The following is a 24,808-nucleotide window of genomic DNA, read 5'->3' as shown; positions in this document are numbered from 1 at the left end:
ATAATATAAAAGAACATATAAAATGTATTGGAAGATGTATAACATAATGATAGAAAGTTCTTTGACAAAGAAAAATAAATATATGAAAGAAGTAAGAAAAATGTGAATTGTTATATTAGCAAAGATATATTTTACAAGGAAAAAGAGAAGAAGCATCAAGTTACTTAAGTAGATTAGTAAAGGAAGAAGGTAGAGTAATGAAAGAAATAAAAAATATAAAAGGGTAAATAGAACGAACTCAGGAAAAGATTATGAATTGTGTGGTACAATATGAACAAGAAATGTTTTTAAAAAAAGAAGGTAGTGACATATGTGGAGAGTAAAAAAAGTTAACAGAAAAAGACAATGAAGAGTTGGATGGGATTTCTTTGAATGAGCTAGATAAAATATTAGGACAACGAAATACAGATCTGGCTGCAGGACTGAATAGAATGGGGTATGGAATATTTAAAAACATGGAACCGGGAAACACCACTGAAACTCAGACACTAAGCACAAAAATTGCCACAGATACTTCAAGAGCACACCACATTGAAGTTTGTTAATGCACAAGTAAAGCACAATAACCACTTTTGTCCCTGGTGAATAGGACTTCTTCAGAATAAAAAAACAAAAACAAAAACGATGATATGGAAAAATATAAAAGTATTTTATAAGAATGCAACAATAGAATATTACTATGTAAAGCCATGGAAAAATCTAATAAATGAAACACTTAGCTGTAAAAATAAGAAGCAAATGGTGCAATCAGAAAGTAGAACATCACAACGTTTTGTGGAGACTGACAATATATAAATTACTAGTACAAAGCAATATGCCATATAAAAAGAAGGGTGAGCAGACATGTTTACATTATCAAGAATAAGAAACTATGGAATGTGTGTCCTTGAAATGTAAAAGAGCAAACAAGTTATGGGGAATGCTATGTAGAGAAGTTGTTTTCCAAAAATATAAAAGAAGTGGATAATGAATATTATTAAATATAGATATTATAAGAATATATGTAAAGAATACATTAAAAGAATAAATAAAAAGTTATTTTATGTCATAAGGGTTATATGGAATGAAAGAATAAATGAAATTATGTTTAATGGTAAATGGATTTTAGCAACAATATTAAGTAAAGTCAGATGGTGGTTATGGAAAGAGGATTGGGGCTCTAATAGGGATGTAAATTTGGTATGAGTATAAATGAAATTCTGAATATGTGCAAATAAATCTGTGTGTGTATATGTGTGTATGTTTTTGTAAATATGTAAATAAGAGTTTCTTTTTGTATATAAATAAAGGACCCCTGATTTTTGATAGGTGCCACAGGATCCTTTACATCCACCTGAGCTACCACCAACACAAGCAGATGGGACCTCGGTTTAACATCTCATCCAAAGGATGGCACAGTCAGGGGTGCAGCACCTCCCATATGCTGCACTGCAATGCTAGCAATCCAACTACCTTGTGTTAGAATAGAATGCACAGCCTTCTGCACCAAGGTGAGTGTACTACCAGTAGAAAGAGTATTGCACTGGGGTGAAGGGGCAAAGCCCCTCCTGCTAAAATACCTATAGAGTGGTACAGAAAGTTTTGAGCTTTGCTGCCTGCAGGCTGCCTCCCAATTTATTTTTTGCAATGAATAGTACCGGGTCTCCTACTGATAGGGAGCTTGCAACTCTGAGATAATTACACAAAATACACTTTACATTGGACTACCTTTTCTGCCCAAAAATGTCAAGCACAACTGACTTTGGCAAAAAAAACTTTTGTTTTTAGCAGATGGACTGCCCAAGACTCCCCAACACGTGAAGCTGCATCCCTTCATCCCCACATCTCAAGTATAACATTATACACTATTGAGGGTAAGGAGAAACTTCATTACACTGCAGCATTATGCATGCTAACTAAAATAAATGCACTCTTTTTGCTGAAAGACAGGAATCAATGAAACAAAGCATTTTGATTTCTGTTTTGCAAGTAGCCATTTGAAAAATGTATGCTTCCCACATACAAACTATACTAAAAAAGCATATGAACTAAGACATCATTTCTTTTAGTGTTAAATAAGTTATATGAAAATTATACTTGAATTTCTTGTACAAAGGTGCAAGCTACTCAGGTAATTGTTTTTATTGAAGTACATATGAGGAAATGCCACCCCTGAGTGAGCTGCTGTCTAGGCAACATACACTTAAAATAAATATGAAATCAAAGTATTTATAATGTTCTTGCATTCCAATAACGAAAATTCCTGTCCTTTAGTCCGTACGACGTTTGCCACACCAATGTGGACCTCATTCATATCATTCTTAATGGACAGTTCTCTTACCTTGGAGCATTCACAGTTCGGAGTCGTGCACTGATGCTCATTTTCTCTGGCTTCAGAAGAATCACATTCTGCCTGTAGCGGGTCCTGAATTGCTGGCGGATCCTTGTCAGTCTCTTGTAGCTCTTCTAAGAGAATGAAAAATCATGTTAAGGTAATGTTTTCTAAATTCAGTTATATAATCCTGCACATTAAAACACAGAGCTGTATCAACTGGTTAAAAATAAAGGTTATTATGTACATGAAAATACAGCTGTGCATATCCAGGTAAAAACAAATAAAGGTTAATAAAGGTTAGGTATATTGAAAATCTTTCAGCTGGAAGTTACAGTTTACATGCCATTTTGTGGTGAGAAGTACAGGACCACAAAGTTCTTGTGTTGTTCAAAGCCATGCATCACAAAATGATTTGCTGCTGTCTGCAGTAACTAAGGTTTTTGTCAACAATCATTTACCTCTGCTACTGCTAAAAACTTGCTCAACATGCCTCTTAAGGCATGTTTAGAACAACTGGATCCTTTGACTTTTAACATAAATTACTTTTTTGACATTTCTGTTCTGTCTGTGGTGATGGTTATAAATGAAAACTGGTTTAAGTGCTGTTCCTCAGCGCAAAGTATTATTTTAACCTGATAAGTCAGTACTGGTTTAGTGCATGTCATGTAATCAGTGTTTAGCTGAACATCTTTTTTTATTTAATTTTCACATTTATTGACTGGGTTAGTTCAACTGGGCTGAAAGACCTTTTTCAGCAGAGGCCTGAGGAGAAAAGCTCTCGAGTTACTCAAATATTACAGTATACAACTTAGTATGAACATGCAGTAGAGTATAGTTAGGTTAATAATCATGGATAAATACAAGTCCAGACAGACACTATTTTCAATGAGTGCATATAGAATAGGTGAACACATCAAAAATAGTATAGACAAAAATAGTCAGCAATGATGTTTTTCAGTGTAAAACAAAAACTATATACAAAGGAGTATGCAATAATATTCAACAGTGAAATTAATAGGTAAATACAGCAAAAAATAGTATATACAGAAATAATCAGCAATGAAGTCTTCAGCATGAAAAAAATATACACAAAGAAGTACAGTAAACTCTCAGTTAACTGGCACCAATGGGATTGGTAGATGCTGGATAACTGTAGTTCCTGGTTGCTTGAGAGTTACTATTAAAAATAGGCCTGACTAACACTGTACCCTATACTATGTGTTTGGTTTGACTTGTTCTTAGGTTGGGGAGAGAGGGAATTCCTATCTTCCTTTTTAAAACTCTAAATCTCTAAAAACATAAGTTATGTTTCTGTGGGGGGGGGGCAGAAAGTGCAACACATGGAAATTGTAGTGTTTTTCTTCAATTCTGGTTGCTTGACAGTTCTGATTGATTGAGAGTTTACTGTACACAGCAATATTCAACAGTGAGAGGAAAGATACCTGTGAAATATAGGAAGTGAAATTACAGAAATAGTTTAGTGTATAAAGAAGATTGGGGAGTGGAAAAGATAGATTAGTGGGGGGGGGGGTAGGTGGGATTATGGCATGTACAAGACCATGAGTTTTTTTTTTTAAATTAGTGTTGGTAATGGAATGTAAGTGTGGAGGTAATTTGTTCCAAGTGTGCGCTAAGGACTGGCTATATAGGAGTTTGTCAATGTTCTTCTTTGGCATGTACGCCTCGAGTAGGTTCTGTTATGAGCTTTGTAGAGCTCGATTTGGAGTATAGTAAGATATCAGAGAGGAGAGAGCTGGACAAGAGGAGGGGTAGTTCAGAATGGAATGAGTTAGGTACACCTTTGGTAAAAGGAGCTGATGGTGGAACTCTAGCCACTGGAGGCTTTTTAGAGCTAGACAGTAGTGAGATTGATAGGGCATGCTAGCATCAAATCTAGCAACTTTGTTGTATGTGAACTCCAGTTTAAATATAAGGCTGGATTGAAGTTTGGTGAGTATGGGGCCAGTATAGACTAGAGTGGGTAGCAGGAAAGCCAGAGCAAGGGTTGGTTTGATTTTTTTTTTCTGATAGGAATTTTATGTCGATATAGTAGTCCTAATTTCTGGTGGTTTTTTTTTAATGTTTTCTTGAAAATGGAGGTTGAATTTGAGTTGGTCATAATGTGAGTTTTGAAAGTAATGGTAGTGTTGTTTAGTGATGTGACAGTGAAATTGAATTTTAGAGGTTCAAGTGTTTTGAGAGAAAAAGGAGGAGTTTGGTTTTCTTAGGGTTAAGCAGAAGTTGGTTTGATGTTAGCCATTTTTCAACAGAGTGTAGAAATTGTTGAGTGATAGTGTGTAGTTTGTCAAAATTGTCTGAGCAGAAGATAATGGTTGAGTCATAAGGATATCGGATAACAGTAGAGAGGGGGCATGAGGTGAATAGGGAGTTAGTAAAGATGTTGAAGAGAAGGGGACCAAGAATTGAGCCTTGAGGAACCTCAGTTTTATAGTCAGGAAGAGAGAAAAGGATGATAGCCATTTGACAGATTCCAATCTATTTGAGACATAGTTACTTAGCCAGTTTATAGTAGAGCCTGAGAGGTTTATGTTAGAGAGTTTGGAAAGCAGTAGTGGATGGGAGACGATATCAAAGGCCTTGGAGAGGTTGAGTAATAATCAGGAGACTGATTTATTTTTATCAAGAGCTTTGGCGATAGTATGGGTAAAAAATATTATTGCAGTAGATGTGCTGTGATGAGGGAGAAATTCATGCTGGGTAGGGGTTAGGAGATTTTCATGTGAGAGATGACTGAAGAGCTGTTTGTGGGCACACGTTTTGAGTATTTTGGAGAGAGTAATCAGTATGGCAATAGGTCTGAAATTTGATGGGTCAGTGGAATTGCCACTTTTGTGAAGAGGTAATACATAGAATTTTTTCCAAATCTTGGGGACTGTATTTTCCTTGATGGATCTGTTTATATGTATGGAGATGGGGTAAGCAATTGAATTAGCAGCATGTTTGAGAAATATGGGGGGGGGCAGACTGTCAGCTGTTGGTGAGTACGGCTTTAGTTTATCAAGGAGTGACCTAATGTAATTAGTAGGACCAGCTGTAAGTGAGAAAGAAGGAGGAAGTGAAGTTGTGAGGGTACAGGGGGGGATATTCATTTCTTGTTTGGTTAGTTTTTGGATGGATTCAATAAAGAAGGAATTGAGGAAAGTGGCTGTTTCAAGGGAGGAGCTGTTGGGGCAGGGGTTTGGTGATGAAGGGCTACCTGGATGCAGTAGATGGTTTACTGAATGTCAGAATGTTTTGGGGTTGGAGTGTGGGTCATTGAGTGGCTTTTAGTAAAACTTCTTCTTATCAAGGATAACCTGTTTTTTTGGTCACTTTGGGGAGTTCCCTATAGGATTTAAAGAGAGAAGGTGAGTTATTCTTTTTTCCAACTTTTTCATGCACTATCCTTTTGGCCATTAGTGTATGAGTGGATTGTGTTGACCATGGAGCATAGTGAGATTTTAATCTGATTTTTCTATAAGGTGCTAGGGAGTTGAGAGCATTTAGGAAGATGATGTTGAATTGTAGGACAGCATCTTCCAAAGGTAGTAGTTTTTGAAATGACTAGTTAATTGAGGATAGTATTTGTTTAAAGGAATCCATGCTGAAATTTGAGAGTTTGTGGAGGTCTTTATATGGTTGAGTTTTTTACATAGGGGTGAGTGTCTTTTAACTGAGGTGGGGTGGTGGTCACTAAGGGAGTCTGTTAGGGTGGTGGAGTTTTGGTACAAGTTGGGGTTGGATGTTAAGATCCAGTCCAGAGTTGTGCCAGTGCTGGAGTTTTTGAGACAATGACTGGGGGTAGTGATTAGTTGTGAGAACACCATATAGGTTAATGCAGGAGCGGGGAGAGCCAGTGGTAAGTGTATTCCAATCTATACTGACATCACCTAAGATGACTGTCTCATGTGTGATAGCCTGTGAAATCCAGGAAAGAAAATTTTCAAGAGTAGGGATATTATTTCCTGGGGAATATAGATACTAGCAATGGCTAGTTTTTTTGTGTTTGTTTAGATTCTTCTTCTTCTTTCGGCTTTTCGCCACAGTGGATCACCTGTCTGTTCATGATTGGCAGTGGAGTTTTACAGTGTTGAGTTGCCAGCCCGGTGCCCAACCTTCCACAGAAGGCACACACATGCACACACTCATGCCTAGGGCCAATTTAGAGTATCCAATCCACTTACAGCATGTCTTTGGGATGTGGGAGGAAACCACAGCATGCGGAGAAAACCCACGCGACCACAGGGAGGACATGCAGACTCCACACAGAAGGCAACCCAGCTGAGGATCAAACCAGAGAACCTCTTGCTGTGAGGTGGCAACGCTATCCGCTGCACCCCCATGGCCACCCTTGTGTTTGTTTAAATTACAGTTGACAATTAGAATTTCTGCAGGATGGAAAATTAGTGTACAGACAGCAACAGGGGAGAGAGAGAGAGAGAGAGAGAGAGAGAGGTGTTTGTAAGACAGAATGGCAACACCTCCTCCTTTTTTCTTAAGTCAATCCTGTTGGAAGATATTGTAACCAGGGGGGAGAAATTCAGGGTTGTCAATCTGTGGTTTTAGCCAAGTTTCAGAGAGAATAAGGATGTCAAGAGTGTGTATGGAGATCCAGGAGTGAAGAGGAGTGACTTTGTTAAGTATACTTTGTATAGTTAGTGATATAATGGATAAGGAATTGGATGATATGCTAGATGTAAATACTGCTACAAAGGTGAGAGGGGGAGGGAGAGGATAGGTGGAGAGTGAGAAGTTAGGGGTGAGACCAGGGTTGGGATGGATATCACCAGATAGTAGCAAGTGTAGTAACTGAAGTGGAGTTGAATGTTTACTAAGGCTGTGATGTTTAATTTTTATAGAGGGTGTGTGTGTGTGTGTGTGTGTGTGTGTGTGTGTGTGTGTGTGTGTGTGTGTGTTAGGAATATTTTTATTTTAAATAGGGTGGTAGTGTTGTGGTTAAAGACAGAGGGGGAGAGGTGTGGCTATGTGATTTGTATAAGTGAGTATCAGAGTAGGTGCAGAGTATTTGTTTGTGAGATGTTGTAGGAAGTTATAACTGAAAGTAAAAGAAGAGTAGGAGAGGTGAGAAAAAGGAGTATCATGGTGGTATAAGCTGAAGTGGGTTGTGTATGTGCTATAGTCATATAGTAACAGATTGGCAATTAACACATAGGGTATGCTATGTAGAATGTTGGAGAGAGAGGGAAAAAGAGAGCTGTTTTGGCTTAACTTGAAAAAGAGGGTTAAAAACAAGAAATGACAGAAGTTGTAGAAATAGGAGGCCTTGGGGGAGGGAAAAGTGGGAGTGGTTGGAGGGTGTGACTAAAGAGGGTTAGGTATAAAGGAAATGAGGTCAGGATGGGTGGGAATGAGGGTAGGGTAGTGCAGCAGAGTGAGCGGGTAGAAACAAGGCAACTGAGTTCCAAGAAGCTATCAGTGTGGTTCTCAATACAGAAAACAAACTGTCAGCTTGCTAAGAGATGACAGGTCAGTGCTCAAATCTATTAAGTATGGTAGCACTTTTCTGTCCTATGTAAAACTTTAATTTTTGCAGCTAGAGAGGAGGCAGTAATTGTGTAGTAAATAAGAAAAAGGGACAGGAGACAGATAACAGCTAACCATTGCCGGTGTGCACGCCAAGGTTCCCTTTTCAGAGATACTGATTATTGGATAGAAAATAGCCTTGGGATTTTATATCAAGGGAAATATAACATACATTGCTGATGAGCAGACCTTGCTGTAGATGTTGTGGGTGTTCAGAGTTTGATGTTACAGCCAGCAGGATTCCTGGGGAAATTGGCTACTTTATAAATGCAGGCAGCAGTCTTGGGTAGCTATGGCGAAAAGAAAAAGAGAAACAATGAACAGAAAGAAGAATGAGAAAAAGGAGGGAAGAATTGGGTTATCAGGCACAATGTACAGTCACAAAACAGTCTTTAGGCAAAGAGAAAGGAGGCCATCTCATGTTTTAATGCTGATTTCTGTAATACCACCTGCTACTTACTGTATGACTATCATTTGTGTATTTGGTTCACTTTTAACACTTCTGTGATTGATCAAAGAGACTACATTACTGCTTCATCCTCCTGTAAACTCAAACATAGTTCATTATAACCTTTGTTCAACCTGGTCCCCATTTGCCTTGACAACTATAAACTTTTATGCACTGCTTTGTCAGAGTTATGGGATTGACAAGTATGAGTATCCTAGTTTGCCTGCAACTGGTTTATCACCTGACATGTGGCATGACTTGATCAGAATATAAATAACGATTTAGTGCTTTCATCCACTCACAATGTGGACTTCATCAGAATACTAAATAATTACAAAAGACTGTTTAAATATCAATTCATTTTGCCACCAATGGGTTTAACCAATAAAAATCATTAAAAACATTAAAGTGATACCTAACCCTGTTATCAGTTGTGCAATATACAATATAAAAATTCTTAAAAACTCATTACAACTATTGATACAGTACATAAAATTACACTAAATAAAGAATAAGAGAATAAAAGAATAAGTAATGTACTTTGTCATTGTTTCATAATCTTAACTTGCTATATCATAAATGTGCCTGCAATACAGGTTTAATAGGGATACTGTCATTCAATTGGGGGGGGGGGGGTTGTGGCATCAAGAAGCAACTGCCACTTTACTTCTTTCTCTCCCTATATAGTCTTGATATTCCCTCCCCTTGGATTCATACTAACTATCTCCAATATACCAAACTTGAAATTGTGATTTTCCCCTTTACACTCTATATGTCTATGTAGGGCATTATTGTTGTCTTTTTTCTGGATATTATATAAGCGATCATAAATTCTATTCTTGAAACATCTATCAATTTTGCCTACATAACACCCTGGACACTCTGTACATTTAGCCATGTATACCACATGTTTAGTATTACAATTACCCTGTTTAAACATAACCTTTGTCTTGTTAACATTTTCCAAAATATCACTATCAACTTCAAGTATGGAACTGCATTGTTTGCAATTTCCACACTTTCTAGTATGTCCTATCCTATTGTGCTTTCTCTTATATTCATTGTTGTTCTCAAAATTACTTTTTTAAATTCCCGCCATCTTATACACAAAAGTAGGTGTCTCTTCTATAACTTGATTAATATCTATGCCTGCCTTCAGAATATTCCAGTTGTCACAAATCAGATGTTTGACTTTGTCTACATGGGGACCATATTCTAATATACATGCTCGACTATATTTTGAATCATTATTATGTTCCATAATTGGTTTGACTTGCATAATTCCAGTCCCTAATATAGGTTTATATTTATTACCCCATTCTTTTGTAACAAACCTCATAACATCATCTATCAAACCCCTAGGACAACCGCTTTCTTCAAATAGGAAGCCAATGTTATGCATTTCCTGTACCATATCATCATAACATGATGTCATCCTGGCAGCTCTAATACACTGCCCTTTAATTATATTCCACATTTGTTTCCTAGGATGATTGCTTCTGTATTCTAAATAATTATTACTAAAGGTATCCTTCCTGTAAATACGGGATTTGAAACCAGTGGGGGTATTGACTATGTAAGTGTCTAAGTAAGCTATGCCTTCAGTGTTAACGCTATCTGTGAATTTCAAAAAGACACTAGTGCTGTTTAAGTATCCAATAAATTGCTCTATCAACTCTAGGGGGCCATCTCAAATGATAAAAAATATCATCCAAAAACCTTGTATATAATCTGATGCTGTTATAATAATCACTATTAAATAGATGGTTTTCTTCCCAATCCAATATTACAAGGGTAGCAAATATAGGGGTGCATGCCACCCCCATGGCCACACCTCTAGTCTGCCTATAGTGTTCACCTTCATAGAATATAAAATTATTCTCCAACACTAAGGTCATGCAATCCACAATAAGCCTAGTTTTGTCCCATTCTATACCCACATGTTTTCTAATACTATTGCAGAATCCATCAAAGCCTTCCTGTTTTGGAATACATGAGACGATATCCACTACATCTATTGTGATCAAAGTCAAATCCTGTTTCCATAGATTAGTTGTCAGTCTACTTAAAAAGTCCCACAAATCTTTTAAAATGTGAGGTACTTTATCATATATATGCTTCAACCAATGGTCTATAGCTACCCCAATGGGGAAGGTCTTGGAATGACTGCCCGATATAAAGGGTCTAAATGGGGGGGTTACTAATGTCCTTGTGAACCTTTGGGATACCTACTATTGTTGCTAATTTAGGAAAATCTACCTTTATAAAATTATACACATCTGGAGTCACCCTGTTATCAAGTAGATATTCCTCCAAATACATATCTATGCGTCTATATGCAATGTGTATTTCATTGATAGATACAATTTCATAGTTTCCTGACTGTTGTAATATCTCATACATCTTATTAATGCATTCCAAAGAGTCATGTATTACAACTCCTCCACCCTTGTCGGGCTTCATAATCCTTATATTGCAATCAGATTTCAACTGTTTTAATTTTATTGTTTCCTCATAAGCTAAATTGCTTCTAAACCTGTTACCCTGAATGTTCACCTGTAATTTAAATATTTCTTTGGTAACTACCTTCTCATATGTAGCTATACTGGGGTGCATGGGGGGAACAAAGGTATTTTACTTAGTGTAATTTTATGTACTGTATCAATAGTTGCAATGAGTTTTTTAAGAATTTTTATATTGTATATTGCACAAGTGATAAAAAGGTTAAGTATCACTTTAAAAGTTTTAATGATCTTGATTGGTTAAACCCATTGGTGCCAAAATGAATTGATATTTAAACAGTCTTTTGTAATTATTTATTATTCTGATGAAGTCCACACTGTGAGTGGATGAAAGCACTAAATCGTTTTGTTTTTATAATAAAGTGATTTATAGTATACTGGGTCACCTACTTGGAACTTATTGGGAACATCCTGTGCTTGAATTTTAGCGTTTGTGTACATATACATTTTTTATATCTACAACATGTCAGAACACACTTGATAAAACTTTAATGGAAAATAGGATTTTAACTGGGACTCTGGTACGCAAATACAGCACTCTAAAGCTATACACATAATAATAGATGTAAGTGTGGTATTTAACAGCAGATAACAGTGGAATGTTAACTACAACATGTAAAAATTCATCAACTCCGATAGTGACTCTGTAGCTCAATCAGTAAAATCCATTAAAGACGTTACAATTTGGTACAGATGGTCCTGGGTTCAAGTACAGCTGCGTGTGCCAATGAAAATACTTGTATGTGGCCAATAATATTATAAAGTATGATATGTATGCCTGTCTTATCACCTATTTATCAACTCAAAGCAGTACAGTTGGAATGCCTGCATCTGTTTAATAGAGGGTAAAGGCCTACAGATAGGACCGGTCTCACCTGCTCCTAGTACACACTATAAAGTGCAGAGAATATCAGATAATGCAGTAGCCTGAATTTACAGAGGCTGTTGAAGTGTGTACTGAAATTGTGGCCCAGTAATATCACACTGCAGTCCACAATGTAACATACATATATGGAGGTTAAGCTAGATGCAAGGGGTGCCAGCACACAGTCAACAGGGGGCTAACATGACATAACACATGACTTGGCAGTTGTCCAACTGTGTGATATCATGGTTAATGTACACCTATCTTTTTTCTAGGATATAGGAAGCATTTTGCTTTGCATTGTGTTACTGATACCGTTTGCTTACAGAACTACCTGACACACCTACCTTACTTCCCAGTGGGGTGGGTACTCTCAGTCTGGTTCTGCCTATACAACATGGCTGCCACAGGTCCCACACTTACTCTTAAAGCTTGTTGCCCTGCAAAGTGTTCACCCTTTCTGCCTAAGCCTATTGCATGCAGCATCACCTTTAGCTTCAGCCTGTAGCACACACATTTGTATGTTAATAGTAGTTGCTGTAGACATTCTCTCTGCCATGACATAGTATCTGTCCCCCACTATTTTCCAAGCCAACATATGAGAAAGGGATTGTAATCTACATTGAGACCTTATATCTTGTTCAGTGGTTGCATGAGATTGGCTGATTATACTGCAAATCAGCTGTGTTTGCTGCATTTAGCATTTCAGAAGCATAGATTGGTTCAGAGGCAATCACTTTCTAATACAGAACCATGTTAAAAAGACAAACAGCTAGCTAGGGGACACATTATGTATGAGAGTTACTTTGCATGGTCACCTCATTGGCACATGTATATATCTGTACCATTCAACAGAAGAGTGCTGTACTTCATCTGGTATGTAACCATTCTGTCTCCAACATGATGCATATGTTTCAGTATACTTAGGGGAAAGGGGATTACAACAGTAAGCCTTCCCTGGAACTGTACTGATGAGATGTCATTGATTTGCACATGTGGTACACCTACAGAGGAACCAGATTATAGCGCAGGTAGAATGCTCTGTGTTAAATAGGTACACAGGTCTCCTGGAAATTTCCTGTTGACAGCAGTGGTAATGCTACACTGCTATTTGTGTGGCACTGTTGGTTTTAAATATTATAAGGGGGGTTTACACCTCTGGGCCACAACTTAATAGGCTGCTGTGTTGCTTGTGTGATCATGCAACATTATCTGTCATGGCACAAGCAGGAATAGATGCCTACTGCCACTATCCTACATGCATCCACACCCTCACTATGTCTGCATGGTGTTGAATATGAGATGTGTAACCAAGCAGCGACTAGTGGTAGCCATCTGTTATTGCTGTATCTCTACATACTATACTCCCATACATGTGATCCTGACATGAGTTCTTACTTTGTTGTCTTTCAGGAACTATGTATACATGATGCTGGGGTCCTTTTACAGAGGCAGAGAATGACACTAGCCTGGTTGCCTTGCATCAACACCACCAATTCCTGCTGTCCAGGGGGAAGAAAAACAGGGAAGAGCAGGCAGCACTGTGGGCTGAATTGGTGTGCAATGTCAATGCTATCAGTCACCAGTGCAAGACATATGACCAGGTGCAACACTGTGCCACTGATATGCTCAACACCATATGTAGAAGAGCAGCAGACATGGCCAGGGATTGTGGTGTCACCAGTGGAGGGCCTGCAGCAGAACAACCACTGTCAGCCACTGATGAATTCCTGGCAAATATAGGAACACAGGACAACTCCCAGGCATCCATCACATGGTATGCCATGGATGTGGGTGCCACCATTTCCACGCAAGCAGAGCATCCAGGTATGCTTAATTGGATCAGCATTGTAGTACTGTAGCATTCAGTGTGTCAGGGTTAGGAAATTAACTTTTTCCATTGTAGTGGGATCTTGGAGTTGGTATATTTAATTTATGGGGGGATGCTGCAGGGGGGCATGCCTCCCTGCAGAAACATAGTAGAAAGTGTGTTTGTTAGTTAGGTGTTGTTGTAGGTCTAGGGGATCTTATTTACTTGTGGAAGGTAGTTTTCAGTATTTTGAAGCACACTTTCAATGTTCTGAGTTTTCAATGTTTTGGGTGTTCAGTGTTTTGAATTTTTGATGTTATGGTCTCAGTGTTATGAAATTCAACATTATGAAATTTCATTGTTATGAAGTAGACCTGTCTATGCATACCCAATCCCGGAGGCCACAGATATTGGACAGTCAGGGGGTGGGAACATTGAACAGGAAAGTGTGACTACTATAGCTGCAGCGACTGTTGATACTGGCTGTAGCCAAAGAGATGCCAAGGTCCTATACAGGTGGATTTATAGGGGTGCTCATAGTAGGCCTGCTGTAGTTCTACCGCCTGTTACAGGTGTCCCATCACATGTCACTCAGCACATGTTTAAGTCTGTCATGGAGGCACAAGCACATTCCGAAAGGAACTCCAGACAAATACTCAAGGTTATGGATGCTGCCCAGTTTGACATCCGTGACTGCCTCCACCCCATTGCTGATACCCTGGATCAGTTGACTGATGCAGTGAAAAGACATTGGTCTAAGAGAGATCGCAGAATATCTGCCTTGGAATGGTCATTGTCTGTGATGGAATGTCTGGTTGGAGTTGAGGGACGGACTCATGGACGTAGGTCAGCAACTACATCTGCTGAGAGTTCACATGGCTGTGCTGAATTATGCACCTGTAGTGGCAGTACATCCACCACCTCAGAGGCAAGTGTGCTGTCAAGATGTGGCAGGCCATGGGCTCATGGTCCTGGGCATTCCTGTGGAAGACACAGTCCCAGAAAACAGCAGTTGTCCTCAGGTAGTAGTGCCGCTTATGACCATGGGCATGGAGGTGCCAGTGTAACTCCTGGCAGAGCCAGTTCCCATATTCAGGGGTGGAAATGGCAAATTGTTAGCTGTGACATGCATGGTTCAAAGTTGTCCAATATACAAGCATGTAGGGCTAGCACTCAGCTTGACTGTGTTTACACAGACACTCACACACTACTGTCACAGTCAGGTCACCTGCAGACATACACAGCACATTCCATGGTCCATCTTGCCTGCTTCCCTTCCTAACTCACACACACTCTTGCCACCTATTGGGTCAGCCTAGGCCTCCTGCACCACCAGACAACACTCTGTGCAAGTGATGATACCTTTTCCACATCCTTGTCATCCTTGTCATTGATGCAGGGAAATGAAGCTACGTGTTTGATGCACAAGGTGACTGCCTAAATTACTATGTATTTGTTTAATTCATTGTTGCTTTTGACATGCCACTTGTACTGGTCACTGACATATATTGTCTGCTGCCAGATATAATGAGTAAACTGCATTATTTTGTGTACATTAAGTTGGATGATGTTGTAATGGCTGTATACTTACACAATAAAAGGTGTCTCATAGAACTGTTTATGTTTCAGTTTCAGGATTGTGTAGAATACACCTATGGGTACAGAGGTACAATAAACCGATAAACATCAGAGCACAGGATGTAATGTCAGTACAGAAGCAAAATGTCTTCACAAAGGTAAAGCATTATAGGTGCATGGCTCCATAGGTTCATATGCGTATCACAGGCTAACATGAACAATGGCTTCAGGCAGCATACTCCTGCATCCATAATCTCTGAAACAGTGTGGTACCCTTGATAAGTGTAAACAGGGTTTTGGGAGCTGACATATCTACAAGCTGTGGCATAAGAGATGAACTATCTATAATTTCCCTTTGTCCATTACAGACATTTATCCAAAACCAGTTATGATTGCCTTATTCTGCATCCCATTGTGCAACTTGCACATGATGTGCATTACAGTAGCACTGTGCTTGACATCGATGGGGAGCCTGTTACATGTAGTGTGTAGTCTCAGGGTTACATACCTGTCTCTCCAGCATGTCCTATTTATACCACAGTCAATGTGCAGCTGTGTAGGACAGGTGCTTCTCTTGCTAGTCCTGTCTTGGATGTGCAGATGGTACACAGTGGGATATGAGACCTCCCTGTATGGCAACCATGCACCTTCCCGCTAAATAATGTAGGAGACTGAATACACAGTTACGGCCTTGACACAGTCTGCATTGAGCATGTTATGTGCACTGTGTATTGGGTTAAAAAAAAAAAAAAATTTCATCTGCTTTTACTGTACTTGTGTTTCTACCTACTTTATTTTACTTTTGCATCATCTTAAAAGTACTCAATTGTATTTATTACTGCTTGGTGTAACTCATTCTAAGCCTTTTGGTTTAAACACTTGGGCTTCGGACCAGTTGTTTTGCACTGAGAGGGTTTGTGGTCTGCACTGTAGTGGCAGAACAGGTAGCTTACATCCTTCTAGGTTGGGAACTGCTGATTGAGGGCTTAGTGTCTGTTATTCTAAAAGTGTATTAATTCTGGTTTAAGCACTTGGGCTTTCAGGCCAGTTATTTTACATTAAGAGGGTTCGTGGTCTGCACTCTTGTGGGAGGAGAGGCTGGACTCTGCCCTTCTGAGCTGGGAATTTCTGGTTAAAGGCTTATAGTGCATGCATATCTGAACTGCTTCTTACTGAAGTTGGTGCGCCTTGTTTGGTGTGGCATAGACTGGATTCGGGCCTGCTGGATCTAGCTTTGTTTGTGTAACTTGAGCACTAATCCAGGCATTCTCTAAAGTATTCAATTGTATTTATTATTGCTTGGTAGTAACTTGATTAAAGTGTAGCTATCATTCTAAGTCTTTTGGATTAAGCACTTGGGCATCAGACCAGTTGTTTTACATTAGGAAGGTTTGTGGCATGCACTGTGGTGGCAGGACAGGTAGCTTTCATCCTTCTAAGTTGGGAACTGCTGATTGAGAGCCCAGTGTCTGTTATTCTTAAAGTGTATTAGTTCTGGTTTAAGCACTTGGGCTTCAGGCCAGTTATTTTACATTAAGAAGGTTCGTGGTCTGCAGTCTTGTGGGAGAAGAGGCTGGACTCTGCCCTTCTGAGCTGGGAATTTCTGGTTAAAGGTTTATAGTGCCTGAATATTTGAACTGCATCTTACTGAAATTGGTACACCTTATTTGTTGTAGCATAGGCTAGATCCAGGCCTGCTGAATCTAGCTTTGTTTATATGCTTGTTGTTTGTTTGCTTGTTATTTGCCTGGAACGCTAATTCCACCTAATACGCGGCTTCTCAGCGCTTCTGTGGATCACTAGTGATATCTGCATTGCTTACTGTACTTATTTCCTTGTTTCACTTGAAAGAAAGTTACTGTTTGTCGTTTTTGCATTTAAGTGACCTGTAACACATTGCACTTAAGTTACCTGGCACTTGCTCACTAAAGCAATTATATAAGTCAGCACTAAAAATTAAAAGCACTACACCCTCAATCCCCACTGGCCCTTGTTTTCAATTATTAAGGAATTCCCAATATTATTCTAGCATGTCCAAAGGTCAGTTGTCAATCTCCTCTCCGGTCCAGCTGGTGAATCTGGGAATCTTGAGGCAATGTTACAACTGCCTCATGTACACAGACAATCCTCTCCTCCTCCCAACAAATTCCAACACATGTGAGAGATGCAACCATATAGCCAAACTGGAGGCTAAGCTCTCTCAACTCAGTACTGGCATAACCAGTCAGGAGGAGAAGGAAACCACACTCACTACAATTCCAGTCTCACATAGACCTACCACGACAGCAAACCAAACACATAATCACACGAAAACATACTCTGAGGCTCTAAATAAAGATCTGTCTAAGCAGCAGAGACCTCCAAAGCAGACACCCAAGCAACCTCTACCCCAAAACAAAACACGTGCAACACATATCTCACAAAGCCAGTGTGCCGAACAGTCACAGCCCTTAAGACTAAACAACACACCTGATACACTTGTAATAAGTGACTCTGTCAGGCACACTGACGTCCCACTCACCAGGCTGAACAAGGAGAGGGTCACGGTGAGCAGCCTGTCAGGCGCTAGGATCCGCTACATTACACAAGCACTCAGGTCACTCCAAGGCAAGTACAAATATGACTCAGTCATTGTCCATGCTGATGTGAATGACCTGAGACGTACCTCCCTGGACTACATGAAAAGAGACATAAAGGAGCTCTCTGAGCATGTAGCCCAGGCCGGTACGACCCTGACCTTGAGTAATCTTACCCTCACCAAGAATGATGCCACAATATGAAGACAAGATGATCAATTTCAACAATTGGCTTAAGTACTGGTGTCATTCAAAGGGGATCCAATGCCTGTCAGCTTGGGATGATATGCTCGACAAGCCACGATGCTTCGCTAGGGACGGCTTGCACCTGTCACCCCTGGGCTTTCGGATATTGGCAAAGGCTCTTGCTACCCCCATAGTGCCTTTTTTAGGCAAGGCTCAAAAGACAAACCCACCTCCATAGGTATCACAAAGGATAAGAAACTAAGAGTAATGCTACTCAACGCCAGAAGTCTAAACTTCAAGATGCACGCACTCGAAACTCTCCTTAGCATGGAGAACATCGATATCTTTGCAGTAACAGAAACCTGGTTCAGGGCTCCCGAGAGCACCCCAGCACTACCAGGTTATACCGCATACCATGCTTTTCGGCCCCAAAACTTGGACCGAACCACAAAAGGAGGGGGAGTATCGATATTCATCAAAGATACCCACACCTCCAGGTTGATGGCAAAGTACGAAGCATCAGAGACTATCCATGTGCAACTAACAGTGGGTAAAACTGCCTTCCAGTTTATAGCCTGCTACAGACCACCCTCCCAAACCCAGGAACTCCACTCGGCCTTTCTGAGAACACTGGAAAATATGAAGGTCTCTCCAAACACCATTATACTGGGCGACTTCAACTACCCAAACATAGACTGGGAGCATTACTCTAGCTCCAACACCCTAGCCCAAAGGTTCCTAGAATTTTTAAACTCAAATGCTATGGAACAACTTGTTACCACTCCCACAAGAGGGGAAAACATACTGGACCTGATTATCACCAACATGGGGACTCTATGCTCCAGACCAGAAGTGTATCCCTCACTGGTAAGATCAGACCATAAACTAATCTCACTGGATATTCACATCCCAACCCCACCCCCTGCCCACAAAACCACAGTGAAAAACAATGCTATAGCAAATTTCACACTCCTCAAAACCGAGGTGGGATCCTTCAATGCCCCCAGGCCTATGGAAAATATGCCCAGACCGCAGAATCCTTTATAAATGCATTCTATGAACACCTTCAGGAATGCATGGATCATGCGATCCCAAATAAAACCAAGACCCAATCCTCCAAAGACAGACGTCCTGTCTGGTGGACCCCAGCCATAAACAAACTATACAATAGAAGGAGGAAGCTACTAAATGATAGAGCAAAATCCCAAAAAGGAAGGCATCATTGATCAGTATTAGCAAAAACTACGGGCACTCATAAAATTGTCTAAGGCCAGCTTTGAGAGAAAAATTGCACAGGACACTAAGGATAATCACAAGGCTTTCTTTAGTTATGTTAGGAACCTGGGTGGTAATTACCAGATATGCTCAGAATTAGTCCAAAATGACAAAAAATACACTGAACCCACAGACATTGCCAACATCCTAGCTGACAGGTTCAGCACAAACTTCTCCCCCCCTCCCCACCAAAAGGGCAAATATCTATCCCAGCAGAGTGCTGACCCCTGACATCTCAGATGCTCAGGTAAGAGCCACCCTCTCCAAAGCAAAAAACACAGCATCAATGGGACCAGACAGTGTCCTGGGCTGCATCCTACATGAACTCCAAGAAGAGCTAAACCCAAACATAAAACTACTGTTCAATCTCAGCCTTCCTACAGGATATGTGCCCAAAGAATGTCTTACAGCAACAGTGGTCCCTCTCCATAAAGGTGGTGCCTCAACGGATCCTGGAAACTATCGCCCCATAATCCTGACTAGCTTGGTCTGCAAAGCTATGGAAAGGATCATCATGGACCTCATAAATAAAGATATTGGGGAACTACAGACACTGGATCCTACCCAGTTCGGCTTTGTTAAGGGCAGATCCTGCCTCTTAAACCTGGTTGATTTCTTTGAAACAGTCACCAAGGCCATTGACGAGGGGAAGGTGGTCCACACAGCCTACCTGGACCTCGCAAAAGCCTTCGATACAATACCCCACTCGGGTATTATAGATAAGCTCACCAGCTTAAATATAAACCCCTATGTCACTAGATGGATTGCAAACTGGCTCAAGGACAGAACCCACATGGTTAGAATTGCTGCAGCCATGTCAGACTCCAAACCAGTTACAAGTGGTGTCCCACAAGGCTCAGTCTTGGGACCTCTCTTGTTCGGTTTATATTTCTCGGAGGTACAGGCCAACACGGAAGGACTGTGGCTGACCAAGTTCACAGATGACTGCAAACTGGGCACCATAATAGACTCTCCAGCCGACACACGCATCCTCCAAAAGGGCCTCATAGAAACAGACAACTGGTGCCAGAGCCATGGCCTCAAGCTAAATGCCAAAAAGTGTATAGTCATCCCCTTTGGTAAAAACAAAGTGCCCACAAATTACCACATAGGTGGTAATCCATTAAGTACAGAAGAAGTAATTAGGGACCTGGGGACCCAAGTTGATAGCAATCTCTCATTTGACAACCACGTGGCCAAAGTGGTTAGAAAAACATTTTATATAGCCCACCTAATCATGAAGAGATTCACATCTAGATCAGGGGAGGTCATCGTGCCTCTTTACTCATCCCTCATCAGGCCCATAGTTGAGTACAATGCCCCTTTTGGGATGTACCTTACCAGACACCTGCAGCAACTGGAAAGACCCCAAAAGTACCTCACCAAGAGGATCAAAGGGCTCAAACAGATGCCATATGCTGCCCGGTTAAAGAAACTCCAGCTCTACTCAGTGGCATACCGCCTGTTCAGAGGCGATCTGTGCCTGACGTATAAAGCCATGTCCAAACCGGAATTAATGGACATGCTGCACCTCAGAAAATCCAAATCCCATCGAGCCATGCGCTTGAGAGACTTGAACCTCAGCACTGAAATAAATAGGACATGCTGGAGGGACAGATTCATAACCCAGAGGCTCCCTTCACTCTGGAATAAAATCCCAGTCCAGGTTAGGCAGAGTCCCTCATTGACTCTCTTCAAGAGGAATCTTGATGAGTGGATGGGAGATCGTAGGTTTACCCCAGGTATCACTTCTGTGTCACTGTTAGACAGAGGCACAGTATACTAACCTCGAAAAAGGGCATAGCAAAATAAATTTAAAATGGGTGGCGAAAGCCAAACACATTCTGGCTAGGCTTATAAATGCCCTAGGGCAGATAGCCTAGTATGAACCTATGAACCTATGTGGTATGCTTCTGGCTGTTACAGGAGTCAGATATGCCTGTGTACTTACATATCAAGGTGGTGTTGTGCTCACTGACAGGTGTGATGAGTGCCACATACAGTGTAACAATGACATTCTGGGATTTATATGCCATACCTGTCTCTATAGGTTGTGCAACAGTGCACGGAGCCCCACATTTTACCAACCAGTGAAAGTGAAAGGCTAGATCACTCTCTGTGTCCATAAGTCCCTGACTAATGGATCATCTGTTGGAGGTGTGCGGACAATGGGATATTTTCCAGAGGGTGAATGACTGTAAAAAAGTATAGTAGTGTACATTTCTTGTCATGTAGTACTTGTCAGTGGCTCTGACAAAACCTGAGTGTGTGTGTCAGCCCATCCTGGATAACTGTTAATTCTGTGTAGGATTCAGTGATAGCTCCTTATTTGCAATCATCTACAAATGTAGTCAGTCTGAGGTCACTGACAGTGGCCATGACTGCACAGAAGGGAATGGCTAGGAGTATTCTCAGGAATGATGTCTGGGGTAGTCCACTGGTGATTGGCCTCATTGTAGCACTGGCCTACATAATCCTATCTTCCCAGCTAATGCATGTCAGACACTTGGCTATCCAATGGCTGACATACAAGTTTGTAAATAACCTCTCCATTGTGTCCCCAATGCCTGATGAGCTAATCTTATCAAATGCCTTCTCAGGCCATGGTAGGTGCGGTGAGTCATTTTCCCTTCATCCATTACATACTGTAACAATCATTGAGGTGCAACCCATGGGGTAGGCATGATCTGATCTTGAACAAAACACACTGGGTTTGGACAGTGTCTGCAGGTTTACTACAGTGTTAATGATCTTTTCCATGATATGTCTTTTCATGGCTTTAACTATAACACTACTGAGACATCCAGGACACTACTTGCATCTGCATGCTACTTGCCCTGTGTGCAATGAAGTATTGAAGTTAATTCCATCATGGTTTCCAAGAAGGTAGTCATCCAACATGTCTGTGTCTGTATAGAGCATAGGCAAGCAGTGGGTGGGGAAAATCATGCATACACCCTGAGAAAGTTAAGGAGAGTGTGTTTCCACAGTTATTCTGCAGTTGCACACCACTCAAGCAGTGTGTACTGAGATGAGACAATTATCTTGTGAAGAATGCGGACAAGTGGGGACTCCCCTGAATTGATGCCGCTGCCTACTACAACTGCTGGTCTCAACACAACCACTCTCTCTTGGGATGCCAACTTCTTAAACTTTGTCTCTCACCAGAAGCAAAACATTAGTACCAAATCCCACATGGGGAGCAGGCCACAGCCTGTTTATTCATCACATAGTTGTCCCACATCATGCAAGACTGTGTAGGTCTGACATATCCTTTTCCAGGTAGATGTCTTGAGTAGCAATCAGAGCAATCATTACAGTTTGGCAGGTATTATGCCTTGTATTCTAAGGTTCTTAGGATTTCAGTAGGGCAATGAGCAGATGGTGAGTCGGAGCACAACTGAAGTGTCACAATATGATGTTCAATGTCCGGTGACACAGACATTCAAGGTTGCTTGAACAAGCACCACAGTAGCAATGATCCCTGTTACATGACAATATTACAGCTATTCATGCAGCCTGACCTTCAACAGCTTCATGGTGCATGTCTGCATGCCATGGATCTGAGGTGTACTGCAGAGGAGTGGTCACCTTATGCCAAAGTGTGTGCGCCCACACATGTCCTAAGTATGTCAAACTGTGCATTTATTAACTGGAACACATGCCTGTGTTCCCATAAAATGTCAAACAACATCCAGTGTGCTGTCTGGTTGCTTGACAGGCAGTGTAGACTAGCAAGGCCAGAGTAATGACTGCAGAGTTGAACAAGTTCTATGTGCTTGCATGGACATCCACATCTTCACTGCAAGGAGTGCCTACAGATAGTGTGTTTGAGGCTGTCAACCCCAAGGGTATAGCAGCATGATCCTAACTTTGCTGGAGTGGTATATTGTTACATTTGTAGGTATGCTATTGCAACCATGCCTAACCATGGGATTATGGTTAGTCCAAGGGCCACATACCTGGCAAAGCATTGTACTCACTTCAGCTATGGTATGGTGCACTGTCAGGTGCTGTGTTACATTAGGAGAACTACATAAGGGTGATAACATGTTACAGTTCAACATCTGTCAGGCCACTTCTTAATGAAGGCTTGCTGTGATGTACACACAAGCAAGACTGTATTGCTAATGGCATTATCACTGACTGATGTTCAGATGTGGACAGTGTCCCTGCCCCTATACTGCTATGCCACACAAACAAAATATGTGAGAGATGTGACTATATAACAAACCTTGAATTCATGCTGCCTCACACACCAGTCAGTACATATGACAATCAGCAGTTTGACAACATACACACCTCACCATGTACTCCACCCACACCCACATCACACACAACCGCATGTGTAGAGCTCCTTACCAGACACATACACAAAGGACAGACACCTCATAAACCCAATTGCAAGCTCAGTACACATACCCATACTTCTGCCGTACACAGTACACATAATAGCACGTGCACCACTGTCTCACTGGTCAAGCACCTGAGGTAAAACACAAACTCAACTCTATTATTCACAGGTGATTACATCATGTGACACATTGATGTCCCTCTCACCAGGCTACACATGGGGAAGGTCACAGTTAGCTGTCTGTGAGGTGCCAGGATATGCCACGTCACACAACCACTCAGGTTTCTCAACATCAGGTGGCATTATGATGACATCATAGTTCCTGTTAGTGTGTACAACTTGAGACATACCTCAATGGACTGTATGCAGATACATGACTGAGCTTACAGAGTCTGTTTCTGGCAGGTATGCTCATGGCTCTCAGTTTCATTACACCTTCACCTAGGATGATGTCTCAATACACATGGAAAATGACTGAAGTCAATAACTGGCTTATCGTGTGGTGTCATTTTAAGGGGACCCAGTAAATGTCAGCCAGGGATGACTTCCTCAATAGAGCTCGGTGCTTTGCCACAGATGGTGTTCATCTACTACCCCCTGGGAGTTTTTGTAGTGGCCATGGCTGCTAACATCACCATAGTGCATATTATAGGCAATGTCTTGTAGGAAAACATTCCATAAAGGAAACATCATCCTCAAACAACATCATGGTTATGCTGGTACATGGTAGGAATGGCAACACTAAACTCCACTCACTGGAAGGTGTCCCCACCTTGGGAGATGCAGACATTTGTGCAGTCACACACACCTGGTTCAAAGCTGTGGACAGCACCACAGCCATTCCCAGTTACACGTCCTTCCACATGTTCAGAACTCATACTTAAAGTTTGCCAGGAAATGCAGGTGGTGTATCCATAGTCATTAAAGATAGCTACACATCCAGATTGGTTAAACAATGTGCTTCCCTGGAGACACTGCAGGTGCTATTCAGTGCTGGTAAGCCACCTAATGAAACCATTGCCAGCTACAGGGGCAACTCCATGAATCAGGACACCTGTTGTGCTTACTTGAATCTATCTGTATCTGTCAAGCTACAGCACAACACCATGGTGTGGGGTGACTTTCAGTATCCACGGACTGTGTTGGATACTCATGCTCAAACTCACTTGGCCAAAGGTTATTCCACATCCTTAACTACAATGCCCTGAACCTGTGGAGTGACATCCCCACAAGGAGAGCCACCGTATGGCATCGGGTGCTTACCAGTATAGCTGACGACTGTAGCACCTACATTGTGAGGTTCTCCATGGTAAGATCTGACAACAAATTGGTCTCC

General features: G+C 41.0%; 1 protein-coding gene across 1 annotated transcript in view; it reads right to left on the bottom strand.

The window, feature by feature from the left end:
* FAM131C (family with sequence similarity 131 member C) overlaps positions 1 to 24,808 on the bottom strand; it is a 1,671,064-nt gene that overhangs the window by 736,844 nt on the left and 909,412 nt on the right. Inside the window, exon 3 of the mRNA XM_044080515.1 lies at positions 2,321 to 2,445. Coding sequence (XP_043936450.1) covers positions 2,321 to 2,445 — 125 coding nt within the window. The remainder of the gene's footprint in view (positions 1 to 2,320; positions 2,446 to 24,808) is intronic.

Source organism: Protopterus annectens, chromosome 8.part0, assembly GCF_019279795.1.
Source record: "Protopterus annectens isolate FY-2018-M chromosome 8.part0, PAN1.0, whole genome shotgun sequence".
In the NCBI taxonomy this organism is placed as follows: Eukaryota; Metazoa; Chordata; order Ceratodontiformes; family Protopteridae; genus Protopterus; species Protopterus annectens.
The sequence above is the reverse complement of the archived record's forward strand: the minus strand, read 5'-3'. Positions and strand labels throughout refer to the sequence as shown.